At 43.4% G+C, this 12601-nt stretch overlaps 1 protein-coding gene and 1 long non-coding RNA gene across 2 annotated transcripts; one reads left to right on the plus strand and one right to left on the minus strand.

The window, feature by feature from the left end:
* Positions 1-1006: 1006 nt before the first annotated feature.
* On the minus strand, positions 1007-7552 carry LOC147185568 (T-box transcription factor TBX18-like). The gene is made up of 8 exons (XM_086104229.1): positions 7331-7552; positions 6435-6582; positions 5823-5924; positions 5342-5513; positions 4541-4708; positions 3590-3654; positions 2244-2338; positions 1007-2007 (listed from the first exon to the last, which is right to left on the minus strand). The coding sequence occupies exons 1-8, from the start codon at positions 7542-7544 to the stop codon at positions 1466-1468; spliced, it is 1506 nt and encodes a 501-aa protein (XP_085960355.1). The 5' UTR covers positions 7545-7552; the 3' UTR covers positions 1007-1465.
* On the plus strand, positions 2337-11071 carry LOC147185569 (uncharacterized). Its single transcript, XR_015099449.1, has 5 exons — positions 2337-2607; positions 3276-3362; positions 7369-7638; positions 8685-8747; positions 10959-11071. It is a non-coding gene; the product is annotated as an uncharacterized LOC147185569 (long non-coding RNA).
* The last annotated feature ends 1530 nt before the right edge of the window (positions 11072-12601 follow it).

Genomic DNA, 12601 nt, shown 5'->3' on the forward strand with positions numbered 1-12601 from the left:
GAGGTGAGCGAACTCAACCGAATGTACACGTTTGTCATATTTCAGTGGTTATCATCTCAAAAAATAAGTCACTCTCCAAGCACCGCTAAAATGACAAACTTTAAAATAACATCAGAGGCCTTTTTGGTTCTTCAATCAAAAACTTTTTTTTTAAATTCCTAAAAAGTCCCTTTATCATTGTTTCCCGTTTTAACGTTTTGCAGTTTTTAATTGTACCAAAATGCAGATTCCTTTCAAATAAATAGTCCGTAAGCGCCACAAATGGCAGCGTATAAATGTACGGAATTGCATATCCACAGATGGCGATCAGGCGTCTCCCAAATGTGGATTGAAATGCGATCCACATATGGGATATCTGCCAATGCCTGTGCAGCAGAAACGCACAGACGGCATCTTGCCGCCATTGCCAGCGTCACATCAGCGGTGACTTCGACAACCCACATTTCGACCCGAACCCCAACAAATAAACATTTTTAAAAACACCTGCAGCTAAAGCACGAACCATTAAACATGGTCTAAATGTGCTCATTTAGAGGCACGTAGCATATTCGGTGTTCACAGAAACCCCCGCTTATTTCTGTTTTCTGAGCATGTTCGTTAATATATTCACTGTTTATAATGAGCGCTAATTATTAGCAGAATTTTTTGATTGACAGTCAGACCTGCTCCCTGTCACATGCGACCTTAAAGGCATCGGCACCATTTTTGTGTTATTTATTGTTGTTTTCTTCTGTTCTTTGCAGCACCAATGCAGTGAGAGAACCAAACTGTCACTTCTGGTACGCAACGTCTAACCTTCCTGTTATAAAATGGACTGGTTTAAAGTCTAAAATTGTCGTTAAAAAAAAAAAATGTATGCCCTTGTTTTTGTTATTCGTTTAATTCTATTTTTATACAGTATGTCATTTGAAATTGATACCAATAATGTTAAAAAAAAAAAAAGGTACGGATGAAATTGGAATACAATACAGTGTAAATCCAGCCTGAATCGGAATTTAGACCTGGAGTGTCAATCGAGCCTGAAAGTTGACTCATTCAATGCGTATGTCATTAAAAGCAAATTATTATTATTAACTCATTCAGTACCAGCCAATTCTGGACCAAGTCTGAAAAGACGTTTAAAAACGTCTTTGGGAGTGAATGAGTTAATATTATGGAATACTGGATGTCGTCCCTTGAGAGGCAAGCAGAGTTTAGCTTCTCCTTCCCAACAAGAACAAAGTGCTCACGTCAAGTCACACGGCCTCCTCCTCCTATAACCACTTCCAGCTTTCACCGCTGTCATTGTATTATCTGTGGGATTGGCTGGTGACCAGTCCGGGGTGTACCCTTCTTTTCAACCCAAAGTCAATTGAGAGAGGCTCCCACTCACCCAAATGAGGAGAAGCGCTCGACAACACAAACCGGTGGATCACTCGATGGCTGACCTTTGAAAACCTCCCTTCGTGACATTTTCGGATGTCCGTCAAACGAGGTGGGCGGCGACTTGCGGGCCCCCGCTCCCCGACGGGCTCCCTGCAAGCCCCAAAGTTCGAGATTCGAATAAGAAGCCCTGTTGTCCGGTCGCGAGCAACCCCAGGCTGTCCGTTAGTGTCCCACTCGGGGACGAGCCCAGCAGGGTGCTCGGTTGGTTGGCGGCGGTGCCGGCGCTCGTTTTGTCCGGGCTGGCGGCCAGGCGGGGCGACGGCGGGAAGGTGTAGCCATATAAGCCGTAGGGAGACGTGTGCAGGCGGAGCCCGGCGTAGCCCTGCGGGGCGGGGCCGGACAGGTAGCTCAGTTGCGACGTCGAGAGCGGGAGGGTGCAGAAGGCGTCGCCCTCGTAGGGCGGTAGGCCCCGGGGTGGGGGGAACGGCTCCGGAGGGGTGGCGTAGCGGTGGAGCGGAAGGGCCGGGCGGCTGCAGGTGAAGTCGCTCGGGCTGAGAGGGCACACCTGGAAGGGTGACGAGCACGGCGAGGATGAGAGCAAGTGGGGCGACGGACCGACACCTCCGTGGGCTCCCTGAACTCCTGCACAAAAAAAAACACATTTTATTTGCTGTGGCATATGCAGTAAATGAAGCAGACAAATCCACCCCTTTCAGGCTGTCGAGGGGGCAGTCATTTTGCTGTTGACTGAAAATGACAACACGGTGCCAAGGTGAGGTCGAGTACTTGTAACTTGAAAAACTTGCAAGTTGGGGCAGTCAAGGTCTGAGTCTCTCCCCCCCCCCCCCCCCCCCCAAAAACAAACAAAGATCACATACCTTGTTTGGCCATACCGGGTATGTCCTCAAAGGTCAGCGTTCGCAAAGATGGCCGCCAGAAGGCGTACGACTCCACCAGGGCTTCGAGGCCCATCCTGCAAACAACGACCGAATTAGCCACGCCACCTTGTAAAGCCGCCACCTGGCCGCCACCTCGCCGCCATCTTGTTCTGTCTGTGCAGGTAATGAGGAGCATAAACGCCACGTCGCCATTGGCCGCTGCCAGCCGGGCGCTTGGCGGTAATTGCTTTCACGCGGCTTTTATGGGCCAATCAGGAGCAAGGAGGCAGGAAGTCGCAGCGTGGATTTATGAGGTGGGAAAGCCCACCCTCGCCTCGCCTCGCCCCAGCCGTCCTCCTCCAAGGTAGGTTGGTGTGGCGGGCTAATGCCACTGCTCTGTTCGACCTCGTTAGCGTGAGGATGAAAGTCGGGCCCCCACCCTCATGAAACATGCAAACACCCGTGGGGTTCAAGCCGCGGTGATAATTTGGACAAGCTGCCCCGTGAAAAGCCTGTACTGTAATGTTCACATTTCGCCAATTGACTTAATTTGAACGTGCGACCAAAAGTTGCTTTTGTTGGGTTACGACCGTCACTGCATTTCACAGAATCGCGTGAACGCATCGGAAGGTTGCACTATTTCTACTGCTATGTTTACAATTGATCTTCTTTATGCAGTGAAAACAGAATTCAGAAATACGTATACTTTGCATTTGATCAAATGGAACATTTGGCCAACAGAATGCGCATGGGAAAATTTGTTGTTCCAGGTGCAGAATCTTTTTTTTTTCCCCTCACTACTCAAATTTTTTTGAGGAAATTTTGCTACATTAAGGCCAAAACTCAAAAATTGTGGTTATGCATCTCCGGGTACTTTTTCCATGTATGTATAATTGTGTGTGTGTGTGTGTGTAAAAATATAATATGCACATTTCTCCAGTGTAGTGCATGTAGAACATATTTGATGGTAAATTGTCAGTTTCGTGCTGCTGTTTTGTACGGATTGGACTTATTTTGCTGTTTATGTTTCAGAGGCCGTGAATCGATCTTCCCCCGTCCCCCACGACAAAGTGACAAACTGACGAATGCTCCAGGATTCAATCTCCCGACGGCTCTGCGGTAAGACTTGATTAGTTCAACCCTGGATGGATTTTCACATTCATAGAGGCCCGTCGCACCCTTCCCGTGAGAGAAGGATAAATAAATGCAGGCCGTGCTTTTTCCCCTTCCCGTAATATCAGACTGGAATAGCCGTGACCAAAAAAAAAAAAAAAACACACACACTGGCCAGCAAAAATATCAAACATGACCCAGTTGCGGTGTGTAATGTGGAGGTCCCGACTCACCGATTCCTTCCAGAGTCTCTGAAGCCTTTGGCAAAAGGGTTTCTGTCAATTTTCAGCCTGGTTATCTGGAAAACACAGGGAAAAAAAAGTCCCCCAAAATCTTATGACAACAAATTCAGCATGCCAGGAGAAATAGTCTTCTGTTAGTCGAAACTTCGGTTGGACGTGCCAACATGACGCTTTTTGTCTCTTGGCATTTCGGAAACTGAAGCAGTGTGTTTGCTGCGGCGCACATGTGATCCCCCCCAGTCAAAAAAGAATTTGGTCGAACTTGTGAGCTGCATCCAAAGTCAGATGTTCAGTCTCACGCTTGCTTTAGATGATGTCGACCATTCCAAGATTTTTCATTTTTTAAATTTTTGACAGGCAAATTATTTGTCAGCTGGCAGGATGATACAAACAAAAGCATACATCTACTGTATGTCGCAACTTTTTTGTTTCCGTGGCCACATGGCTGCTTTTTCAATCAAAAAAAAAAATACCTCCCGCAATTTGGAGATACATGCTTTTAATTGGACAATCGGGTCTTCATGTAATATTTTATAATCCAATACCAAGCGCCTAAGAAGTCATTGTTGCACTTGAAAATGACAAGGTGACCCGAGAAGGGGACGAGAGGATAGAATTGTCACTGTCTAGTAGAAAAACGTGCATCTTCAAAATTACCTTATTTGGCAGATTTACAAAAAAAAAAAACTTGACAATGCATATTGCCATTTCACAGCGACAAGTACAGTATGTTGTAGTCACTTTTCATAAATACTACTATAACTATAAATAGTGTGACTAAGATTTAAAAAAAAAGATCCAAAAAGAATAAATCAACAAAAAATCAACGGGATTTTTTGTCGGGCCGTGGCGGCGATCTGCAGTCAACTGCGTGACGTAGTTTTCGCGATTGTTTTCATACGGGTGGAGATGATGACTTGAAGGTGAGCAGTAAGGACAAACCTGCTGGTTCTGGTACGCCGTGACGGTGGTGAACACGGTCTCGGGGAAGGAGAAGGTTCTCGTGCCCTCGCCGACGGGTACGGCCTTCACCGGGGACAACTCCTCGCCGCACTCCTTCCGGATCACGTGCACCCGTGGTTGGTACTTGTGCATGGAGTGCAGGATTATCTGGAGCGAGCAGGGCAGTTGGCTCACAATTTGCTCACACTTTGTTTAAAAAAAAAAAAAAAATTGTATGTCTTTTTTAAAAATATGTCTGGATTTGACTGTAAATCGTATCTTCAGTTTAATTTTCGAAAAGTCCATTTTTTTTTTTTTGCCAGGTCCTTCAACAAACTTCATCTACTGGAGTATGGACCTCCCCCAGGGCAAACCGAAGACGCTCAGAGGTTTTTCGTAAAATTAGGAAACACATGACTGACTGTCAAATTCAGTAAACTATGGAAAATTAATGACGTGCTGTTATTATAGCCAAATCATCCTAATTTAGGCCACAATTGGGGAAATCAGGTAGGATATTTTAGATCATTGCCCTTGATGGAGCTCTGAGCTCAGCAGGGTGCCTGTTCAGCAATTAGTTGTTGGGTTTTGTTTTTTTAGGGACTTTGCGGATTTAAAAATTCAAAGTTGTTTGTCATTTTCTAATATTCAACTTTTCAAACTAGCTAATAGTATATATGTAGTGGCACTATAGTCATATAATAATAAAGCTTAATACTAATAAGGATAAGCGCTACAAAGATTGGCCAGACAGACATTTTTAAAAAAAATATATGATGATAATAATAATAGCTGATTTACATGTCCCTGGTCGTCCAGCTCGTTATTGGTGAGCTTGAGCTTGTCGAAGCTGACCACCTGCCGCATCCACGTCTCCCCGGAGGCGGGAGAGTCCGGGTGGATGTAGACCCGGGGCGGCACTGGCGAGTCGGCGTTGCCCGCCACCATCCACTTGGAGCTGTGGTACACGTACCTGTGACCCACACGGCGCATAATCATCTTCGGCCATTTATGCTCATATCGGAATACGTTTCCCAACAAGACTGTTGGATCTTTGCGATATCCGTCAATGCGCACAAAAGGAAGCTTCGTTGTGCCCCCCGACCCCCTGCCCTCCCCTCCCCTCCCCCGCCACGATCACGGCACATTTGCTGCTTTGACCTTCCCGCAGACGGAGGTTAAAAGTCCAAAAGGAACAACTAAACAACACTGCCCGGCGCCGTTTGTGAGCAAAGCAAAGAATTACGACGGCACCGTGTCATCATTCTCGTTTCTATCGTACCTGTATCGCTTGTTGTCCACTGGGATGATATCCATCGCGATGTAATATTGCTGATGTGGGTCCAAACCGGACATTTTGACGCGCATGGCCGGGAACATCCGCCTAAAAACAAAAAACCATCGTAATTTAAAAAGAAAATGACGTAGAGGGGGAGAAAATAATGTAGTTAGATTCAAGCTTTCAATTCCTGCGGCAAAAAAAAAAAAAAAGCGATGCTCCGCTTGGCCTAATTTCGCATACATTTTTCATTTAATTCTTCCAAAAAATAAACGTGTTTGTCTTTGAATATATTTGAATGTTTCTCATTTGGTGCTTTCTACCGCCTTTATTACCGATTTGTCTTACTGTTTATTGTGCATGTTAAATTGCTCCATGCACAGCACTTTGTATGCAGCGATGGCTGTTTGAAAGTGCTCTATAAATACTGTTGACTTGACTTGACTTGATTAAGACGTGAACGTTTTGCTGTAGTTTACCCCAAGCATGACGTGCTGATTACGCGTTGAACCAAAACCTGCAAAATCGCTCTCTTTAATTGGGCTTTTCAGGAAATTCAATTTGCGGTGAAGACAAAAGGGGCAAACGTGGCTTGAAAAAAAAAATTCTGTGTACCTTCCGGCCTTGGTGATGATCATCTCCGTGCCGATCTCGTGGAAGCGTTTCCACAGGTCCGAGCCCTGCAGGTCCACGCGTGGGTCTTCGCTCCCGCTGCCGCTAACAGCTGCGGGCTGCGGACTCTCCAGGAGCGCGTCTTCGCTCTCTGTTTTACACACACACACACACACACACACACACACACACACGATTTATTGTTTTTGCAAGCACCAAATGAATTCTATGCATATTTTTTTCCTATGTAATAAGGAGTTTGCTCCACTCTGGTTATTTTATTACAATAGCGTGCTCAATGTGACTAATTACTCATCCATAAAAAGCACATTAAATCGTTTAAGTAGCTATTATAGGCAATATTTGGTCACATAGGAATATGATAACAACAATACAATTTGGAGGGGGTAAATGGAACCGTTTTACGGATCATTTCGATCAAGAAAAACTATTGAATGATTTGCACGCGGGCCCATATTGCAATGGAAGTGACACTGTCGGCTCGAGTTTTAGTTTCCAACGTTTCCAGTGCGTCCTGGTGCTTTTGGGTCCGTTTCTACTGCCGCTAATTGGCGTGTTTACGACTGCAGCCAAAAGCTCATAAAATAAAGCATCGACTCACAGTCGTAATTGTGACACACTTTGCAAGCCGGCCACAAGCTCACATGTCTTGTTTGCAGGAGTAGCTCCGAGCATGCAAATAGTCAAGATTAATAATCGTGTCAATATTGTATCGAATGACACAATGCGCTGGGGGGGGGGAATCGTTAACATAGTTGCAGCTGATAGTCTTGTTGGATGTTGTAGACGTGTGACACTTTTATTCCATCCGTGTTATACAGTTGACTTTTTGTTTTTATTTCTTGGCCGCTCTTTTTGTTTGCGGTGCTTTTACTCACGAGATCCGTCGCTGGCGTATTCCGCTTCGCTCCCGTAGGCTCTGGCCGCCGGCTGAAGCTCCGGACCGGCGTTCGCCTTCGGAACGTCGTAGCCGGGCGACGTCGCCCCTTCCCCCGCCGTCCTGCGCCTCTTCTCGGCCCCGATGAGCGACTCCACGGAGAAGGCGTGCGCCTTGACGCTCAGCGCGCACGGCGAGCGCCGCTTCTCGGCCATGGTTCCGGATCCCAAGTCCCGGGAAGCGACGGCGGTCGTCGTTGGCTGGTAGTCTGGACGACGACGACGAAGAAGAAGAAGAGTCCCCGAAAAGGTGAGGAAGTGTTCTGAGGTGCAAGTTTCTCCGCGTCTGACGTCTGGGTTATCCACCGCTTTCTTTGGAGCGAGGTGTCAACATTCGGGGAGAAACAAGGCGGGGCAAAGGGGCAGCTGTCAATCACAACTCGCCTCGACCAATCAGGAGTCGACGCTGCGTCCGCTCAGGAAGTGTTTTCCCTCCCGGGCCACCCCCACCGGTGCTGCCCTTGTTGATCAACGAGCGGAGCAGCACCACATCAAACCCTACAGTTCGAATTTATTGTATTACTTACTCGGCGTTTTAACACAAAAGTGATACGTTAGGTAAATTAATAAATCAGAAAAGTGTGCGCATACAGCTGAACAAAATTTGAAGATATTTAGGCCGACAGATACGCTCCCGTGGGGCAATTCCCCTCATGCATAACCTAGGGCAAAAAAAGGTGCCAACAAATACAAACGGTATGAATCAGGAAAAAAAATTCATGTAAATATAATCTGAACAAGAAAGAAATGAAGATATTGCACGTTAGTATGTGATAATGTATTCTAGTAATAATTGTACATTTTGTGCAAAACAGTGCAATGTGTATTACAATGCGCCCAAAATGCCAAGTGTAAAAATAAACCGCATAGGCCGCGGTGCAATTATCATCACGGTCAATGTTGAACCTTTAATCAAAAGTAGACTCAACGAGGACATTCGGCAATATCTATAAAATATAATCATTGCTTGAGGTAATGTTGCGTGTCCTTGGTTCTTTAAAAGGCGCGATGTAATTCCAAGTGATTTTTCTTTTGCATGCCAAAATATAACAGAGGCATTAAACATACTGTGTAATGTTTCTCACTAAACACAATAATTGGATTGTATTTATTTGAGATTATCGAACGTAGTGAGGAAGTAAACCCGAACATGACTGTTTTATTAATTTGGACTTTCATTGAATGTTCAGAAAACGAAAATGGATATTGACAAAAACTGTCCTTTAAGCATTGATTTGAAACCCCCTTTGGAATGAAAAGAGTCACTGAACCATTTATCGACATTTTCTGTTTCAGTAATGGTGAGAAGGCCCTCCGAAGGGATGCTTGGACCTCCACGACCAGTGAGCAAGTAAGGAGGTGAGAATTACTTATTACTAATTATTTCTGACTTACATATAATATTTGATTGTGGATGCGTCAAAACTATGATGTCGGGAAAAGTAGATGGGATGTTTTAAAATGCTGCTTTTACATTAAAAGAATCGCAATTTTTTATGATGTGTATATAATTGCATAAAACAAATTACAGATATTTTGTTGAATGGCTTTGCATGTTTTGCATTGTGCATGCTGTACCTGGAAGTATTTTTCGGTTTTTAAAATGCTATTCCATTTTCTAACTAAGGATAATTCTACGTTAGGATACGTACTTAAAGTAGATAGATTTCAGTCGTCCCTTTTCTGGCCCTTTCCTGTAGTCTTAATTTTTTTTTAAAAAACTGTCGATACAGTCAAGTCAAGTCAACAGTATTTATAGAGCACTTTCAAACAGCCATCGCTGCATACAAAGTGCTGTACATGGAGCAATTTAACATGCACAATAAACAGTAAGACAAATCGGTAATAAAGGCGGTAGTGTTAACGCTGTACTACTAAATCTACCCGTATATTTTCTAATTATGTAGTTGTTTTTCAAGATGAACAGGAAAGTGTTACTGACTCTAACAAAATACAGATAACGTTAATGTTGCTCGTTATTGGTCAAAGATGCGTTTTATATTACTGACAATCATTGTTGTTCCATGATCATTATTGGAATAAATATTACTGTCTGCAACCAATTCATATCTGGTCATCATAAAATAGAGCAGTACGTTTAAAATTACGACTGGGTTTATATTCTACACAAATGATAATAACAACACGGTTGAACATCGTTTAGTATTTTTTTCCATTCACCCGACTGTTTTGTATTGTGATTAAATGCAGACCAAAAGGAGCAGGTTACTGTTTTTTTTTTGTTTTGTTTTGTTTTTTAAACAAAGTAATCAGCCTGAGAGGCAGTTTATGACTTCCGCGTTGGCCCCGCTGCGCGTGCGCGTTCAGCCAATCAGAATCAAGCAGACGTTGTTGGGGGAGGGAATAAAAAATGTCTCCCAATACTGACAGCTTCGTTGAATGGGCCTTGGCGGCCGGTGCCAGCCTGCAGGCCCCTTTTTCATCATTTTTATATTCAGACCTAAACAAAAAAAAAAAAACCGTTACGACACTACATTAAAATATCTTTAAATCAAATTAATGGAGGAAATGCAATACTCAAGTATTGTGCTAAAATTGTCATTGGTTATCAATGTATTCTCGTTTCTAGAAATATACAGCATAATATCATGACACATTTGGATAATAATTACATTTATTGCCTTTTTTTAGCTACTTTGAAAGCCTTCTCAGCATGCTGCAGTGTAGCACCGATCAGTAATAACTAATCTACTAATGTAGCAGAACTCCCGAAACACAAACAATTGAACTACTCTACACAAATCAGTCACAACATAACTAACTAGACATATGATATCCGTAATTATTGAACTAAAACACGTGCCAGTAATTGATATCCTAAAACACATCACTGATCATTAACTTTTTGAAGCACATGTTAGCGATAAACTGTCAAAAGCACTCATCGATAATAATTCAACTGCAATATAAAATTAAACTACTCAAGCCATTTTCAGTGATAGCTGTACATGCTAAAGCGCTGCTCAGTCGTTAACAGAAGGCTCGAGCACAAATCAGCAATTAATGAAGTACTAAAAGGCATCAATAATAACTAGAAAAGCAGATATCAATAACATTTGCGAGACTGAGGAACGCATCATGGGAGCTGTAGATATTTGCTTTGTACAATTGTTATTTTTAGATTGTACTGAGCATTAGGCTCATTACCTGTGTGTGTGTGTGTGTGTGTGTGTGTGTGTGTGTGTGTGTGTGTGTGTGTGTGTGTGTGTGTGTGCGCGCGCGCGTATGAATCTAGTCCTTTGATGAAGCACAGTTTGAATGCCTGCACCTTTAGCAGCTCATTACGTGGCTGCATTCTGGAAACTATGAAGATGATTACTCTCGCACACACACACACACACACTTAGGCAGTGAAAATTACGGTCATGAAACCTCTGCTGGTGACTAAATTGGGACATTGGTTTTGTTTTTTCTGACTTAATAGAGGTGAGATTGGAAGTTTTCACCTCCATAAAAAACGACACCTGCTTTGCTTGTACTTTAAACGGGGCGATGATGTCATCGTGGGATGATAACCGGTTCTTATTCGTGCTGGTCATTTCATTTCAGGGCACTGAATGGATTGGCAAGTGCCCTGCAAGGCCTCTCATCTGAGCGGGCTTCATCAGCCCATGCAACTGCCCAAACCTGAAGCTGAACCTGAAGCTGCTCGGGAGAGAGGCCAAACATCGTCCAAGACAAGCAAAACAGTTCAGTTGCCGTCCAGTCGATGACCTAAAACGGCAAGTAACTTGAAATGCATTGTCATACATTTTTGGGGGGAAATGCCAACTTGTTGTCCTTGTCCAAAGCCGCTCTTTTGAAGAAGTCGGGGTGCCCGTCGCGCCGCTAACATTCATGATGATGTGAAAATCACAATCTTAAAATGCAAACATCTGCAGCTCGTAACTGGGAGTGGCGGGCGCACATGCGTCTTAAAAAGCACACGCTTATTTTCATCTCATTTCTGTCGCCGACGCAACTGGAAGCATTTAAACATACTTTTTTTTTTTTTAATCAAAGACCAAAGTCTTTAAAAAAAAAAATGGCCGCTAATCCCGCCTTTCTTCGCCATCCAACTAGCATTTAGCGCACATTGAAGGAATGTCATTTTATTGGCCGGTTTAGGGCAGAAAAAAACAGGCACAAATATTTCCTGGTTTTTATAACCGCTTTGCAAAAAGAGGAAAGAAAGTGTTCCAGTGTTTCCCTATTTTTACCTTTCTCTAATTGGTGGTAATGACTCCAATTAAACGCCAAACAGCAACATGAAAATCTCGTGTGGGCAGGTTACACGTGTTCCCTTGACAAGCCCATCTACCTTTGACTGTACTTTTATATTATATGACAATATGATGTGAACACAATATGTTTTGACATCATTTTCGGAATAAAATTCACTCCAACTCACATTCGTCATGTACTTTGGTGATATGTTGCGTTATTTGGTCAAACATACTGTATTTTCCATATTTCCTGCCAAAAGTCAACCGCCACAATGAGGCACTCTAAAACAGCCACGCCCGCTCCTACCCCTGTTCACTTGTTGGCTGTCTAGTCAGACTTTTTTTTTTCAAACTTTATTGCTCCTTTTCTCAACTTTTTTTTTCTTAGTAATGCCTTATTCCCATTGGTTGTCATTGCATCCTGAATTTTGAGGTTCTCACATTTTTGCATTTACTGGCCATAATCGAGTTTTGTTATTCAGACTTTTTTTTCCCTCAAATTTCTTGTCATATTAAGTTTACAAAAAAATATTTTCGTCGAAAAATACATTTCCTTCGGAAAAATTAAAAATTAAAACATTTTTCCCCCACATCCCCCCCCCAAAAAATCTCAAAATATAACACTTTTCCTTTATGAAAAACATTTTTCTCTGAATAAATTAGAATATATTTTTTTTGTCAAAAATTGCCATACATTTTCATACATTCAGATTTCTTTTTCTCCTGACTGAAAGTGAGTGTATGTGTGGTTCTATAATTGTGTGAATGGTTGAATATCGAAAAAAAAGCCTAAATTTGAGGTGGAAGTGAACAAAGACAAGCAAATAGCCATTTTCTGTGCCCTCTCTGCTTTCGCTCGAAGCCCCCCCCCCCCCACCAACGATTTTTTTCCCCCTAGTGGTTTTGTCCTCACTGATACGGCCTCGGGCGAGAAATGTGTTTTTCATCCAACGTCTCTTCCTCCCTCTTCCCGGGATAACGGGGGTC

Source organism: Hippocampus guttulatus, chromosome 23, assembly GCF_054856545.1.
Source record: "Hippocampus guttulatus isolate MCC_2025c chromosome 23, RoL_Hgut_1.0, whole genome shotgun sequence".
Lineage (NCBI taxonomy): Eukaryota > Metazoa > Chordata > Actinopteri > Syngnathiformes > Syngnathidae > Hippocampus > Hippocampus guttulatus.